This window comes from Pogoniulus pusillus, chromosome 34 (assembly GCF_015220805.1).
Source record: "Pogoniulus pusillus isolate bPogPus1 chromosome 34, bPogPus1.pri, whole genome shotgun sequence".
Lineage (NCBI taxonomy): Eukaryota > Metazoa > Chordata > Aves > Piciformes > Lybiidae > Pogoniulus > Pogoniulus pusillus.
This window is the reverse complement of record NC_087297.1, coordinates 2,479,006-2,496,007: the sequence shown is the minus strand read 5'-3', so window position 1 is coordinate 2,496,007 and position 17,002 is coordinate 2,479,006. Positions and strand designations below refer to the sequence as shown.

The following is a 17,002-nucleotide window of genomic DNA, read 5'->3' as shown; positions in this document are numbered from 1 at the left end:
TCTTTGCTGTCAGAATGGTTAAGGATCAGAAGAGGCTGCCCAGGGAGGTGATGGAGTCCTTATCCCTGGAGATGCTCAGGAAACATGACCATGGCCCTTGGGGTCTGCACTTTGGCTACAACAACCCCATGCAGAGATACAGGCTGGGGTCGGAGTGCCTGGAGAGCAGCCAGACAGAGAGGGATCTGGGGGTACTGATTGATACCTGCCTGAACATGAGCCAGCAGTGTGCCCAGGTGGCCAAGAGAGCCAGTGGCATCCTGGCCTGCATCAGGAATGGTGTGGCCAGCAGGGGCAGGGAGGTCATTCTGCCCCTGTACTCTGCACTGGTTAGACCTCACCTTGAGTGCTGTGTTCAGTTCTGGGCCCCCCAGTTTAGGAGGGACATTGAGATGCTTGAGCGTGTCCAGAGAAGGGCAACGAGGCTGGGGAGAGGCCTTGAGCACAGCCCTACGAGGAGAGGCTGAGGGAGCTGGGATTGGTTAGCCTGGAGAAGAGGAGGCTCAGGGGAGACCTCATTGCTGTCTGCAACTACCTGAGGGGAGGTTGTGGCCAGGAGGAGGTTGCTCTCTTCTCTCAGGTGGCCAGCACCAGAACAAGAGGACACAGCCTCAGGCTGTGCCAGGGGAGATTTAGGCTGGAGGTGAGGAGAAAGTTCTTCCCTGAGAGAGTCATTGGACACTGGAATGGGCTGCCCGGGGAGGTGGTGGAGTCGCCGTCCCTGGAGCTGTTCAAGGCAGGACTGGACGTGGCACTTGGTGCCATGGTCTGGCCTTGAGCTCTGTGCTAAAGGGTTGGACTTGATGATCTGTGAGGTCTCTTCCAACCCTGATGATACTGTGATACTGTTTAGTGGCCATGGTGGTGTTGGGTTAATGGTTAGACTGGATGATCTTGGAGGTAATTTTCAACTGAAACGATTTCTGGTTCTGTAGTGCTTTAGGTCTTTGGAAACTGCTTTGAGAGGAAAGCATCTTCTTTGCTTGGACTCTCCTAACAGCTGGGTGAGGTTGTTAGTCTGTGTATCAGTAGTTAGGTGCCCTTTTGTGCTGTGCCCTTAGGTGGCTGTGCAGGCAGAGCGGTCGCCTGGGCTCTACTCTGTGTGGGAAACAACCCCTGTGTGAAGAAAGACTCTGCATGGCATGAGATCATCACTCTGACATAGGTCTCACAGCATTGAGGTGCTCTGCTCTTGTCTCCTTTTTTCATGCCTTAAAGGAGAAGATTCAATTAGCAGTCAAGTCCTGCTTTGGTAGTCCTGACAAGTTATCAGAAGTGCCTTGCAGTCACATCTCAGCTGTATAGGAGACACTAAATGCTGTTCTTGTGGTGTCTTATGACTGCAGAGACACTACCCTACAAGGTTACAGATGAGCTATGGACAGCAGTTTAACCTCTTATCAGCTGGTTAATGGAATGAGGCAGTGATGGCAGCACCCCTGAGCAAACAGAGGCCTGTTCTCTTCAGTCATGGAATTGTGGAATTGCCAGGCTTGGAAGGGACCTCAAGGATCATCTAGTTCCAACCCCCCTACCATAGACAAGGACACCTCACACTAAAGCAGGTTGCTCAGAACCACATCCACCCGGGCCTTAACATCCAGGGATGAGGCTTCCACCACCTCCCTGGGCAGCCTGTTCCAGTGTCTCAGCACCCTCATGGGGAAGAACTTCTTCCTAACATGCTCTCTGTGGCAGTAGCTTTCCATGTAGACACCACAATTTTTCTAGATTGACCTCCTGAAGTGTTGTATATGGCTGATAAATCCAAATTAAACAACTTCTCCCTCAGTGCTGCTGATCTCTCTGTGCAGCTGTGGGGTCCCCAACACAAGAGAGATGCAGACCTGCTGCAGTGCATCCAAAGGAGGCCACAGAGATCATTGGGGGATTGAGCATCTCCCTATGGGGACAGGCTGAGAGAGTTGGGGCTGTTCAGTCTGGGGAAGAGAGGCTCTGGGGAGACCTTATAACCACATCTCAATATCTGAAGGAGACCTACAGGAAGGTTAGGGAGGGACTCTTTAGAAGAGCTTTTAGTGGTAGGACGAGGGGCAATGGTTTGCCACTGGAGCAGGGCAGATTTAGGTTGGACATCAGGAGGGAGTTCTGCACAGTGAGAGTGGTGAAATGCTGGAACAGGTTGCCCAGGGATGTGGCTGAGGCTCCGTGCCTGGAGGCACTTGAAATTTCAGACATGATGTGGCCCCACATAGCCTGCTCCAGTTGGAGGTGCCCATGCTGGCTGTAAGAGTGTCAGACAAGATGACCTTTGAGGGTCCCTTCCAACCTCGTGCAGTCTGTGAATCAGTACCTTAGACCTGGGGGGTTTGGAGGTCTCTTGGAGGATTGTGAGGCTAGATAAGCTCCTGCAGGCAGGGTGCAGTTGTCAGCAGGTAGTGTTTGAGTGCCTTATTTTTCCCTGTGCTCTAAAGTTGTCCCTCAGACTTTTGGTGGTGCTTACTCATCTGCATTTTAGGGTAAATCCTGTTGCTTAAGAGCGTTTTCAGGATTATGCTGAGTTCTGTTGAGAGCCCCTTTACTGCTATCTTCATTTGAGCACTTCATTTAACTTACTGTTAGCTACCACTTTGGGTTCTGTATTGCTTGTCTGATGAGTAACTGTGCTCAGATTCACTTCCCAGCCCCAGTGGTGGGAGCATTTTCAGGCAAACGATCCTGCTAACCATGACTAATAGCCAGGCACTCATTCTTCTGCATCACTGCCTGCTGCCAGCTCAGAGTCTGTGTGAAAGCAGAGGCTTAGCCTAAACAGCAGTCTTTGGGAGCTAACCTGTGAAGCCAGACTGACTTAGCCACCTTACCATGGGTGTCACTACTGCTGATACTTGCTGTAAGACTACAGACAAGTCAGGGGTTTTTAACCCAGTGATTATTTGGGAGGGGGGAAGGTGTCAGAAAAATCAATCAATTAATTTAAAACAATGATTCAGCCTCTGTGTGGTTGAAGCTGTTTGGGATTCTGCTCGTGTCTGTAGCTGGCCTCACTGTGTGCAAGAGTTGTGTGCTGGAATCAGCTTCTTGGCTGCCTTCCCAAGCAGTCTCTTCTTGCTGCTCACCCATACCAGGTGGAAGCTGCAGGTTCTTAATGTGTCGAAAGTGCATTGCTGTTCAGACCTGCTGTGTACGTGGGATGATGACAGATGATAGAAGGCAGTGATAGGAGTCAGTTTCTCATCTGAGACAGCTGAGAGCTCACTAATCAAATCTAGTGTGGGTGAACAAGAAGGATGAGCTTTGCTCTTTGGTTCTTCCCCATCCCTGATGGGGTCAGCAAAATGAGCTCTAACTATCCCCTTAGTCTGGTTCTCTCTGTCAGCTTCAGGGAAAGTGTTACAGACTGCTAATGCATACCATGTTTGATTCTCATCTCTCTCTAAACACTGCTAGGATTGATGGAGGCAAAAGGTACCTGCCCCAGTAACGGCCAGCTGTGCTGTGTTGCCTCAGACAAGTGGATAGACTCCTGTCTAAAGGAGGGGGTGGCTTCAGAGCTCAAAGGGTTACTAGGACTAGTGCTGTTTTGTTTCCTACTGGAGCTGGAAAGCAACACACAGAGTATTGCCTGTGTGGTGCTGGGGAAGGCAGTTGTGTCCTGTGCCTGTGGTAGATGGCAGGTGGTTGACCCAGTCTGTTCTTAAATGTGTTCCCTGGAGCTCTTCGAGAGAGCTGTTGAGATACTGGAAGGTGTCCAGAGAAGGGCAACAAAGCTGGTGAGGGGCATGTAACATAAACCTTAGGAGGAGAGACTGAGGGAGCTGGGGGTGTGCAGCCTGGAGAAGAGGAGGATCAGGGCAGAGCTCATTGCTGCCTGCAGGGAGGCTGTAGCCAGGTGGGGTTGGGCTCTGCTGCCAGGCAGCCAGGGACAGAACAGGGGGACAGAGCCTCAAGCTGTGGCAGGGCAGGTTGAGGCTGGATGTGAGGAGGAAGTTGTTGTCAGAGAGAGTGATTGGTGTTGGAATGGGCTGCCCAGGGAAGTGGTGGAGTCCCCATCCCTGGAGGTGTTGAAGCCAAGCCTGGCTGGGGCACTTAGTGCCATGGTCTGGTTAGTTGGGCATAGCTGGGTGCTAGGTTGGGCTGGCTGAGCTTGGAGCTCTCTGCCAACCTGCTTGATTCTAAGTCCAGTTCTGGGGCCCTTAGCACAAGAACATGGAGCTGTTGGAGAAGATCCAGAGGCCACAAAGATAATTGGAGAGCTGGAGAAGCTTCCCTGTGGGGACAGGCTTGGGAGAGTTGAGGCTGTTCAGCCTGGAGAAGAGAAGGCTGCAGGAAGACCTTAGAGCAGCCTTCCAGTACCTGAATTACCTGAGAACTGGAGGTCCTAAGAGGACAGGCTGAGAGATTTGGGGCTGCTGGGGAGGGACATTTTACAAGGGCTTGGAGTGACAGGGTGAGGGGGCAGTGGCTTTGAACTGGCAGAGGGGAGATCGAGACTGGAGATGAGAAACTCTTTGCAGTGAGGGTGGTGAGACACTGGCACAGGTTGAGGGAGGTGAGACAGTGGCACAGGTTGTGCTCCACAACCTCCCTGAAGGTGTTCAGCACCAGGTTAGACAAGGCCTTGAGCAAGCTGTGCTGCTGGGAGGTGTCTGGAACTAGATGCTCTTTAAGGTCCTTTCCAGTCCAAACCATTCTGTGCTTGAAGGGCCCTGCCCAGTCTCTCTGTCAGACTCACTGGCAAAGGATTCCCTCTCCCTTTGCTGAGCAGAAGGCAGGGGGAAAGCTCTGTGCTGTTAGCACTTTGGCAGCCTGTCCTCTTCTAGGCTTCTGTCTCAGGCATGAGTTATCATGCTCCCTGTCACTGTTCCAGGCTCTTTGTTGCTTTCCCGGTGTCCTTGCTTTGTCTCTTTCCTCGCCGAGTGCCTTCTCACCTTACAGTAGTTGCAGAGCTGCCTGCATCTGCCAGCTGCGGGTGTGTGCTGCACTCGGGCTGCCTGTCCAGGGCAGCAGTGTAACCAGTTTGTGGTACCAAGCAAACCCTCTGCTAGCACAGCAGAGCCAAGGAGGCTGAGCCAGTGATGTTCTTTGCAATCATTGACTGACTTTGGAAACCCAGGGTCAGCTAAAACCAGTGTGGCAGGTGAAGATGCTGATCTGGAGACACCACATTTGGGCAGCCTCATGTTTCACTGTTGTGTTTAGCAGCTCTGTGCTGTGTGCTGCAGTAGTCTTCTGAGGCTGCTTTGAAAATTGCTCCTTGACACCTTTTAAAAGCAGTTAAACAGGACCTTAAAGTTGTCTTTTGGCTCTGCTGCATCTGTGTCTACCTGTGATAACATTGAGGAAAGAGGGGGGAAAAGGCCAAAACCACTCCTGTCAGTATGAGAAGAGCTACTTGGGTGAAAATGATCAGTGTGGATGGCTAAGACATCATGTAAGGCCAGCTGTATCCTGGGCTGCATCCAAAGCAGGGAGAGCAACAAGATGAGGGAGGGGATTCTGCCTCTCTGCTCTGCTGAAACCCCACCTGCAGCACTGCCTGCAGCTCTGGCACAAGAACATGGAACTGATGAGGCCACAAAGATGATCAGAGAGCTGAAGAACCTCCCCTATGGGGATAGGCTGAGAGATTTGGAGCTGTGCAGCCTGGAGAAGAGAAGGCTGCAGGGAGACCTTGGAGCAGCTTTCCAGTGCCTGAATGGGCTGCAGGAGAGCTGGGGAGGGACTTGTGACAGGGGCTTGGGGTGGTGACAGGATGAGGGACAATGGCTTTGAGCTGGAGAGGGGAGATTGAGGCTGGAGATTAGGAAAAAACTTTGCAGTGAGGGTGGTGAGACACTGGCACAGGTTGCCCAGAGGGGCTGTGGATGTCCTGTACCTGTCTTGAAGAGAGGGCTCAGGGCAGACCTTATTGTTCTCTACAGCTACATAAAGGAAGGCTGTAACCTGGTGGGGTTGGGCTCTGCTGCCAGGCACCCAGGGACATAACAAGGGGACACAGCTTCAAGCTGTGGCAGGGCAGGTTCAGGCTGGATGTTAGGAGGAAGTTGATGGCAGAGAGAGTGATTGGCATTGGAATGGGCTGCCCAGGGAGGTGGTGGAGTGGCTGTGCCTGGAGGTGCTGAAGCCAAGCCTGGCTGGGGCACTTAGTGCCATGGTCTGGTTGGTTGGCCAGGGCTGGGTGCTAGGTTGGGCTGGCTGAGCTTGGAGCTCTCTTCCAACCTGCTTGATTCTATGATAAGGTCAAATCCTCAAAGCTGTTTGAGCATCTGGGTGCCCTTCAAGTCAGGGTTGGAGGGGGCCAGGTGTGTGAGTGCAGGGGTGACTGATGGGGTATCTAGCACCTCCTCGTGAGCATGGATTCTGTTTCTTAGGGCTGGCAGCCAAAATAACACCCAGTTAATTCTGAAGAAGCTACTTGGGCTAATGGGCATAGGTAATCCTTTTTCTTTAACCCTTGTTGCTTTGGAAGCCCTAAGGCTTTCCTCTAAAGGTGCAGATCTTGTGAGGAAGAAGTGAATGTCTCCTGCTTGTGCTCTAGCAAAGGTTGCTTTGTTTGTGGCATGCTCCTAAGCCACGCTTGGCAACCTAGAGAACTGAGAAGCAGGAAAACCTGGGTGTTTGGTTATTTAACTGCTTCACAAGAGGAATTTTAATGCCTCTTAGTGGTGTGATTTGAGTGCTGGGCTGCTGGAAACAGCTTGCACATTCAATGTGTGCCATGGGGGAAACAATCCTCGTTCTCATACCAGTGTTAGTATTAAATAAGGAAGACAAGTGACATAACATGAAGCCTTAACTGACAGCAGCATAAAAGATGACAAAATTGTGTCTTTCTTTTTCCCTTTTAACCAGAGATGAGTACTGAAGCAGAACAGCAGCTTCTCCACGATGCCAGAAATGGAAATGCTGAAGAAGTCAAACAGCTGTTGGATACCATGGACAAAGGAGAAATAAGCTTTGATATCAACTGTAAAGGTTAGCAGCCTTCCTCAGATGTTTGTAGTCTCACTGTTGAGGCCCCATGTAGGCAAACTTACTGATAGTACAGTCTTGCTTGCTCTGGAATGCCAATAAAGTAATAAAAACATTTCAACAGCTGCTTTTATCCTGTGGCATGAGGCCAGGCTTGCAGGGGAGAGAGATCAGAAAAGCAGAGTACAGATAGTTGTAGTGTGCAGAAAACCAAAGAGTAATTTACAGGAGCTAGAAGTGTCTATGAGACCAAGAATCACCACCTCAGTTCTTCAAGGACTTCAAACTGGAAGAGTTGGATTTAGATTGGCCATTAGGAAGCAATTCTTCCCCAGGAGGGTGCTGAGACACTGGAACAGATTGCCCAGAGTGGTTGTGGAGGCTTCAAGCTTGAAGGTGTTCAAAGCCAGATTGTCTGGGGCCTGAAGCAAGCTGGTCTAGCAGGAGGTCTCTGTGCCCATGGCAAGGGGTTTGGACCTAGATGATCTCTAAGGTTGCCTCCAATCCAAACCATTCTTTGATTCTACTTCTTTTTGCCTATGTGCTTGTGCCAGGTTTGGAGTTTTGCAACACTGGAGCACACAGGGTGTGGTTCAGGGCTGCAGAGATCAGGTCACCTATTTGTGCTCTGCTAGCTGTGATTTTAGTTTTGCTAGTTTTACTCTTTCCAGGCCCATGGTTCATTGTGTAGTAGTGTCAACCACTCCTGCCACTGGGAGGAATGCTTGGGACATTGCCATCAGCAGTATATGGAGTTACTTGGGGAAAGAAAGCAAAACTGACAGGCATTGTGTCTGGCTCTTTGGCCCATGTGAAAGGTTTGCACAGTTCTGGCAAAGCAGCTTGTTTGCTAAGCATTACAACTTCAAACTGGGGCTGGATTTACAAGCTTGCTTGCAGCTGCAAGCTGCTCTATGTCTTTATGCATTGAGTAGCTTTAGATTTCTCTTTATTTACATCAGTGTGTTTCTAGTTGCTTCAAAAGAGTGGATGTGCTTCCCACTCTGCACAGGCTGGTGCTTGTGTGCAGCACTGAGAAAACAGTGCTGAGGGCAGATCTTACTGCTCTCTGCAGCTACCTGAGGGGAGGTTGGAGTGAGGCTGGTGTTGGTCTCGTCTCCCAGGTAACCAGCAACAGGACCAGAGGCAATGGGTTCCAGTTGTGCTGGGGGAGGTTTGGGTTGGACGTGAGCAAAAGCTTCTTTGAGAGTGGTGAGGGGTTGGAGCAGGCTGCCCGGGGAGGTGGTGGAGTCACCTTCCCTAGAGGTGTTAAAGAGGCTGTAGATGTGGTGCTTCAGGATATGGTCGTGGTGGGTGGGTTAGGGTTGGACTTGATGATTTTAAAGATCTTTTCCAGCCTTAGAGATTCTGTGAAAGGGAGGCAGGAGAGCAGCTATGCCTCCTGTCAGCCCTGAAGATCAGGGAACCCTCTTATCTGAACAAGCTTTATCCCTGTCACAGGCTCACAGGATGTTAGGGGTTGGGATCATCGAGTCAAATCCCTCCTGCCAGAACAGGACCATACAGTCTAGCTCAGGTCACAGCAATCCATCCAGACAGGCCTTGAGAAGGAGACTCCACAGTGTCTCTGGGCAGCCTGTGCCAGGGCTCTGGGACCCTTGCTGTTAAGAAGTCCCTCCTTGTGCTGACCTGGAACCTCCTGTGCTGCAGCTTCCTTCCATTGCTGCTTATCCTAGCCCAGGGAGCAGTGAGCAGAGCCTGTCCCCCCCCTCCTGTCCCCCAGCCCTCAGATACTTACAAACAGTTGTTAGATCCCCTCTGTCTTCTCTTCTCCAGACTAAGTCTTGATTTTAATCATCAGTTTACTCAGCCTTCTGTTTGACAGCTCAGCCATGCCTGTGTTTTCACCATAGTTAATGTACTCACCTCAGAAAAAACAAGTAGTAAACTTCAAACCTTTACTACTTCCGTCTCTGGGGAGTTAGTTCTCAGTTTTAAGGGGAACTAAACAGAGCTTGATGGAGCTAAAGTCCTCCACTATCACAAGTATGTCTTCTGCAAATACTCAGGACATTGTTTGTAGTGCCTGAACAACTGGAATGAAAGTCCTTAAGATTCATGAGGCAGCACCTGTAAATAAGCTGCTGAAGTCTCTCATGCTCAGAAGAGATTTCAGAGCTTCTCAGCTGTGTTCTTCAACATAACCTGGTGTCAAGGGAGCATAATGAAATGGCATCATCCTGTATTCTAACAAGCAGACTGGTCTCTGGCCAGTGTTCCTGCTCAAAGTCAAGCGTAGTGTTGTTGAAGTCTACAGCCTAGAGGAGACAAAGGTGGTGCTGAGCTGGTGCTCTTTGACCAGCCAGCTAATACTGGCTTGCTAATGGGAGGTCTAGAAGCTTGAGGAAACATGCTGGAGGTAGCTTAGGGTTAACAATGGAACATAGACACAGTGAGATCTCTGCTTGCAAGGTTCTGATTGTTGTGTCAGAGGACATGGAAGTGTAACTGCAGTGTTCTCTGGAGGAACTCTTCTGGTTGTGTGATGCTCCAGAGTTCAGTCTCTGTTCTTCCCCTCTTTAGAGCCTGAGTTTCACTCTGCTCCCATAGAGAACTCCACTGGAAACAGTCTGAGACAAATGAAGGCCAAGCAGCTTCTGCAGTGTCTCTCCCTCTGCCATTCTGCCTCCACACTGGCAGAACCACTATCTTGTATGAATCCTCATCTGTTAGGTGCTGCCAGAGAGTGACTGCATACCCATGTGATTGTTGACTGAAATGCCCTCACTGCCCTCAGTCTTCCTTCTCTTCCTTACAGCCTCTTGTCCTTATGTCACAGAATGAACCAGGTTGGAAAAACCTCTAGGATCATCGAGTCCAACCTATCACCTAACCCTTCTAATGGCACTAAGTGCCTTGTGCAGCCTTCTCTTAAACTCCTTCAGGGCTGGGGACTCCGCTGTCTCCCCAGGAGCCCAATGCCAATCACTCTCTCTGACAACAACTTCCTCCTAACATCCAGCCTCAACCTGCCCTGGCACAACTTCAGGCTGTGTCCCCTTGTTCTGTTGCTGGGTGCCTGGCAGCAGAGCCCAACCCCACCTGGCTACAGCTTCCCTTCAGTTGTAGACAGCAATGAGCTCTGCCCTGAGCCTCTTCTGCTGCAGGCTGCACACCCCCAGCTCCCTCAGCCTCTCCTCACAGGGCTCTGCTCCAGGCCGCTCCCCAGCCTTGCTGCCCTTCTCTCAACACCTTCCAGCACCTCAACATGTCCTCTGAATGGAGTAGCCCAGAACTGGACACAGCACTCAAGGTGTCATTGCCTTCTGGATAATCAGATCCCTAGGAAGTCAGATTTGGGGAATGCCTTCAGTTGTGCAGCACGTTCCGTCAGGATTTGCATCTGATGTAGCAGTGACACTTGCCTTGGAATACTTTTGGAGCAGGTGGGAGACAGTGCTGGGGCAGAGTAAACTTGCCCAGAGTGTGCCTTGGCAGTCTGACACGTTCATGTGCCTGGTTGTCAGAGCCTGCCTTGAACATCTTGCAAAGCCTGTCCTGTCTTCCCAGGCTGAGCCTGCAGCTGAGGCTGTGCTGCAGACTCCCCAGCCGGCAGTCTGGCAGCACTGATCCCAGACATCCTGATTTCAGCCGGAGTGGAGGAGGAATGAAATGCAGGTTTCTTGCACTGCCTGTCGTGTAGCTGAACTCTAGCCACTCAGCACTGTCAGATGAGCAAGGCTTGATGAGAATCCAGCCAAATGTGTGGTATTCCTTTTGTAGCTTTCTTGCTTCCTTCAGGAAGGTGTCCACATGAAAACACTGCCCCTGGCTTTCAGCCAGGAGGATCATGGCCACCTGTGTTGGCTCATTCTCCTTACATAAAAAATAGAATATCCAGGACTTCAAGGTAAGAAGACCATAAGAAGGTCAGTAGTGTGCTGTGGCAAAAGACATCAGAGTGACTGCTGAGCACAGCCAGAGAACAACTGACTTGTGTTACTGTTTATTCAGAGAGGAGATGCTTCAGGCTTGGAGTTAACTGGCATCAGAGCAGAGAACTGGGGGGCAGGGGTAGGGAGTCTCCTTTTTTCTTTCTCTTGTGTTTATTTTACTTTCTTATCCTTTCATTCTGTTCAGTGTGATGAACTGGGGTTTGGTCTGAAGAATAAAGGAGACTCAGGGGAGATCTTGCTTTCTACAACTCCCTGAAAGTAGGTTGAAGCCAGGTGGCAGTTGGTCTCTTCTCCCTAGTAACAAGTGGGTGGACAGAGACCAAGGGGCTGAGCTATAGCAAGGCCAAGTGCAGGGTTCTGCACTTTGGCCACAACAACCCCAAGCAGCACTACAGGCTGGGGACAGAGTGGCTGAGAGCAGCAAGGAAGAGAGGGACCTGGGGGTGCTGGGAGAGAGGAGCTGAAGAGGAGGCAGCAGTGCCCAGGTGGGCAGCAGAGCCAATGGTATCCTGGGCTGGCTCAGGAGCAGTGTGGGCAGCAGGACAAGGGAGGTTCTTGTGCCCCTGTGCTCAGCACTGCTCAGGCCACCCCTTGAGTGCTGTGTCCAGTGCTGGGCTCCTCCATTGCAGAGAGATGTTGAGGTGCTGGAAGGTGTTGAGAGAAGGGCAGCAAGACTGGTGAGGGGCCTGGAGCAGAGCCCTGTGAGGAGAGGCTGAGGGAGCTGGGGGTGTGCAGCCTGCAGCAGAGGAGGCTCAGGGCAGAGCTCATTGCTGCCTGCAGGGAGGCTGTAGCCAGGTGGGGTTGGACTCTGCTGCCAGGCATCCAGGAACAGAACAAGAGGAAACAGCCTCAAGTTGTGCCTGGGAAAGCATAGGCTGGATGTCAGGAGGAAGTTGTTGGCAGAGAGTGATTGGCATTGGAATGGGCTGCCCAGGGAGGTGAAGTTGCTGTGCCTGGAGGTGTTCAAGAAAATCCTGCATGAGGCACTCAGTGCCATGGTCTGGTTGACAGGATAGGGCTGGGTGCTAAGTTGGACTGGATGATCTTGGAGCTCTCTTCCAACCTGCTTGATTCTATGGTTCTGTGATAAGATGAGAGGAAATGGCTTTAGTCTGGACATTAGAAGAAACTTCTTCCCTGAAAGGGCTCTCGGATTGAAACGGGCTGCCCAGGGAGGTGGTTGAATCCCCATCCCTGGAGGCATTTCAAAGAGGTAGAGCTGTGGTGCTGAGGGACATGGTTTAGCCCCAGCCTTGGTAGTGCTAGAGAATGGTTTGGCAGGGTAAGTTTAAAGTTCTTTTCCAACCAAAAGGACTCTGGTTCTGTGATCTCCTGATTTAAATCAAAAGTGCAGACTCTTGTGGTCACTTGAGAAGTCACTGATCAGGTAACACTGGAAATGCAAACATGCAGTGGGTGCAGGACAGGGGCTTAGGGACTTGACTCAGTCACAATACAAATCCAGACAGGTTCCTCATTTCACTCCCCTCCCTTTCTGTTTTCCCTGTCCTTGACAGCAGCACTGTCTTGTCAGTGCTGTACCTAATGACTGTTTGGGGCTAATGGTATGAATTCAGTGCAGCTCAGACCTCTTTTGTGTGCTTGGAAAGAATCTTCTTCTAAACTCAACTGAGGGATGAATGATGTCCATTCACCCAGCACACACAACCTCAGTGTCTGTGGTCCTCACAGGATTATCTTCTATGGGACACCAGCCCATAGGTCATGTAGGGCAGGAACTCTGAGGGCCAGAATGGAATGAGGGGGAGATATAAAATCTGGGGTTGGAACAAGAGAAGAGGTTGAGAATGTCAAATAAGAAATAACAAATGTAGGGCAGAAGTGTTAGAGATGGTTGCAAGAAGTGGGAAAATCTTTCAGCTGTGAGCCACATTCTGATGTTAATTTGTAGGAGAGCAGGAATTGCAGAACTTTGGAGGTTGGAAGGGACCTCCACAGACCATCCAGTCCAAGCTCCCTGCCAAGCAGCATCACCCAGGGTAGTCACACAGGAATGCATCCAGGTGGGTTTGGAAAGGCTCCAGAGAAGGAGACTCCACAACCCCTCTGGGCAGCCTGTGCCAGCACACTCACTGTAAAGAGGTTTCTCCTCATCTTGAGCTGAAACCTTCTCTCTTCCAGTCTGTAGCCTTTGCTCCCTGACTTATTGCTGCTGACCATCAGAAAGAGCTTGGCCCCAGCCACTTGACCCCCACCCCTCAGATATTTGTACACACTGGTCAGATCTCCTCTCAACCTTCTCTTCTCCAGACTAACCAGCCCCAGGGCTCTCAGTCTCTGCCCATAGGAGAGATGCTCAAGTTTCCCAATCATCCTCTCTCCAGCAGGTCTCTCTCTCTCCTGAACTGGGGAGCCCAGAAGTAGACACAGTATTTCAGGTGTGGTCTCACTAGGGCAGAGTAGAGGAGGAGGAGAACCTCCCTAGCCCTTCTGGCCACACTTTTCCTGATGCACCCCAGATTGAAGAAGGATGAAGAACCTGCAGGACCAGCAGTTCTTTGTCTTGTGCTAGGGCTTGTCTCCTCAGGGCAAACTTCTGTTGTCTGTTTTCCAAGCCTCAGGGCTTTGAGGATACATGAAAGGGGAAGCTTAATGGTAGCAGTGATTTCAAAACAGGTTTTAATGCTTCATTTTCATTTGGCTTTCAAGTACAAAAGGGTAGCTAGAAGCTCTCATGGCACTGGGAATGCTGTGGGTCTGTTGCTAATGAAAACACAGCAAGAATCAGCTCTGCTTAATGCAGTTGAGTGTTAAGATTGGAAAGCAGCACCAGTTGTTAACTTGCTAATCTCTAATGCTTCAATAAAGTGAGGGTAAGGTATTTCTTCTGTACAACCACTCTTCTAGAGCATGCTTTAAATGCTCTTTAAAGCATCAGTCAGAGTTTTCTATGCATGGTCACTTCTAGGCCTACTTCCTACCTCTGCATAGGCTTGGAGGTGTAGTTGATACATCAGTTCTACAGCACACAAAAGTTTCACAGCACAATACTTGGGCTACCTTCAGTCAAAAAATAACACAACTTCCCCCCCCCCCCCCCCCCCAACACTGTCGTGCCACCTGCTTTGTTTGGAATCCTCTGGTTGGAATCCTCTCATTTGTGTGTAGGAAATGAAGAAGGTAAACCTGAGAGGTCAACAAGGGGAGTGCTTGCTTGCATCTGTTGCTTTAGAATCATAGAACCAACCAGGTTGGAAGAGAGCTCCAAGCTCAGCCAGCCCAACCTAGCACCCAGCCCTGGCCAATCAACCAGACCATGGCACTAAGTGCCTCATCCAGTATTTTCTTGAACACCTCCAGGCACAGCCACTCCACCACCTCCCTGGGCAGCCCATTCCAATGACAATCACTCTCTCTGACAACAGCTTCCTCCTCACATCCAGCCTCAACCTGCCCTGGCACAGCTTCAGGCTGTGTCCCCTTCTTCTGTTGCTGGCTGCCTGGCAGCAGAGCCCAACCCCACCTGGCTACAGCCTCCCTGCAGGCAGCAATGAGCTCTGCCCTGAGCCTCCTCTGCTGCAGGCTGCACACCCCCAGCTCCCTCAGCCTCTCCTCACAGGGCTGTGCTCCAGGCCCCTCCCCAGCCTTGCTGCCCTTCTCCAAACACTTTCCAGCACCTCAACATCTCTCTTGAATGGAGGAGCCCAGAACTGGGCACAGCTCTGGAGGTGTGGCCTGAGCAGTGCTGAGCACAGGGGCACAAGAACCTCCCTTGTCCTGCTGCCCACACTGCTCCTGAGCCAGCCCAGGATGCCATTGGCTCTGCTGCCCACCTGGGCACTGCTGCCTCCTCTTCAGCTCCTCTCTCCCAGCATCCCCAGGTCCCTCTCTGCCTGGCTGCTCTCAGCCATTCTGTCCCCAGCCTGTGAAGGAAAGAACCTGACTTTTTTTGCTGCAAGGTACTGTCTAAACCCAAAAGTGTTATAGTTTGGTTTGGTTTTTCTCTGTTCAAAAGCTTTTTGTAGTTTCCAGTCTAACCTTCTCACACTGCATCCTGGTTTAACAGTTCAGGTGATCTAAAGAGCATTGATGCTTCCAGCCTCCTTTCTCTGCTGTTACTGTGGTGATCACCCCTGCCAGCCTCCAGGCACATGCCCAGATCACCTTTGCATTGTCTGACCAAAACTTGATTTACCTCTTTTGTGTTTCAGGCAGAAGTAAATCTAACATGGGTTGGACACCTCTTCACCTGGCTTGCTACTTTGGCCATGCTGCTGTGGTGGAGGATTTGCTGAAGGTATATTTCCACTTGTCTCTGTGTGTACAGCAGAAAACTGTTCATGCTGCAAGCAGTGCTTGTCCTGGAGACCTCAGAGCAGCCTTTCAGTATTTAGAGGGAGAGCTGGGAAGGGACTCTGGACAAGGAGATGGAGTGACAGGACCAAAAGGTGATGGCTTCAGACTGGGAGAAGCTGGATTTAGATTAACCATTAGGAAGCAATTCTTGCCTGTGAGGGTGGCGAGGCACTGGAACAGAGTTGCCCAGAGAAGCTGTGGAGGCTCTGGGTCTGGAGGTTGGATGGAGCCTTGAGCAATCTCTTCTAGGAAGAGGTGTCCCTGCTCATGGCAGAGGAGTTGGAACTGAGTGGTCCTTAAGGTCTGCTGCAAACCGTTCTGTGACCTATCATCCTATTCAAGGTTTTGTGATAGGAGTAGGGCAGCTTTGTAGCAAGGCAGAGCCAGTCCTAGAGCTGATCTGCCTGTAACATGGCAGTAAGTACCAGGCACAAGAGTGATGCTGGCAGGCTGTAGAGCAGTGTACTGCTGCACACTGCTGCTCCCTGAACAGTGCTTTCAGTGGGCAGTGCTTGACTAACTCTTAATTACAAGGGAGGTTCTGCCCCTGTGCTCAGCACTGCGCAGACCACCAAGCTAGGAGCAGATGTCAATCTGCTGGAGAGTAGGAGAGCCTTGAAGAGGGACCTGGCCAGGCTGGATGGGTGGGCAGAGGCCAATGGGATGAGTCTGAACAAGGCCAAGTGCAGGGATCTACACTTTGGCCAGCAGTGAGCCCAGGTGGGCATCAGAGCCAATGGCATCCTGGGCTGGCTCAGGAGCAGTGTGGGCAGCAGGACAAGGGAGGTTCTTGTGCCCCTCTGCTCAGGCCACACCTTGAGTGCTGTGTCCAGTTCTGAGCTCCTCCATTCAAGAGAGATGTTGAGGTGCTGGAAGGTGCCCAGAGAAGGGCAGCAAGGCTGGGGAGGGGCCTGGAGCACAGCCCTGTGAGGAGAGGCTGAGGGAGCTGGGGGTGTGCAGCCTGCAGCAGAGGAGGCTCAGGGCAGAGCTCATTGCTAGGTGCTAGGTTGGGCTCGATGAGCTTGGAAGTCTCTTCTAACTTGGTTGATTCTGTGATGCATGGAGAAAAGGTTTGGGTAACCCTCTGAGGGCAGGAATTAAAGCTGTGTAGTTTATAGCTCTGCACTTGTGAAAGCTTTATCTGCTCTCAAGATTGGTGGGTGGCTGCATATAGAGACTCAGTGATGCAGGTGCTAGGGGGGTCTGGTCTGGCTCTAGTTTAACAGAGTGGATCAGACAGTGTCACTTGCATGAGAAACATCAGAAACAGCTCTGAAACTCCACTCAGCTTCATCAGCTAACTTTAGGCAGGCAGCAGTGACCTGGCTAAGCTGTCATCTAAACATGGGATAAAGTTAGGTCCTGTCCTCTTCCTGACCTTTTGAGAGGTTAGGTCCAGTGGTGTAGAAGAACTGTGTGAAAAAAGGTTCCTGAACACTCCCTGTGCAGTCTGGCAAGCAGGGAAAAGGTATGGAGTGGAGAAAGAGGGACAGGGGGAAGGGAGAATCAAGAGAAATATGGGGGAAGAGAAAAATGGAGAAGAAAGCTTCGGGGGGTACTACCTTAATGCTGGTAGAAGTTTTTACTTCAAGTGGAAGCAACAGTAGGGAGCACAGCACTTGTTAAATCTGGAGCACCAGGAGGCTGGTTCTAGAAACCCAGCCACAGAATTGGACCAAACCAGAAGCAGCCATACCCCTGTGTTAAGCTGATTTCCCATGTACCACCTTCTTACCAGTGAGAGAGATGCCTGGAAGAAGGGCAGGAGGCTTTTCCTTTCTGAAGCACTTTATAGTTTTCAGGTACTGGAATGAGCTGCCCAGAGAGGTGGT

General features: G+C 51.1%; 1 protein-coding gene across 4 annotated transcripts in view; it reads left to right on the top strand.

Annotated features, from left to right (window-relative positions):
• OSBPL1A (oxysterol binding protein like 1A) overlaps positions 1-17,002 on the top strand; it is a 134,660-nt gene that overhangs the window by 1,841 nt on the left and 115,817 nt on the right. For all 4 annotated transcript variants that reach the window (XM_064170825.1, XM_064170822.1, XM_064170824.1 and 1 more), the window contains exons 2-3: positions 6,817-6,939; positions 15,026-15,111. In XM_064170825.1, coding sequence (XP_064026895.1) covers positions 6,819-6,939; positions 15,026-15,111 — 207 coding nt within the window. In that variant the 5' untranslated portion in view covers positions 6,817-6,818. The remainder of the gene's footprint in view (positions 1-6,816; positions 6,940-15,025; positions 15,112-17,002) is intronic.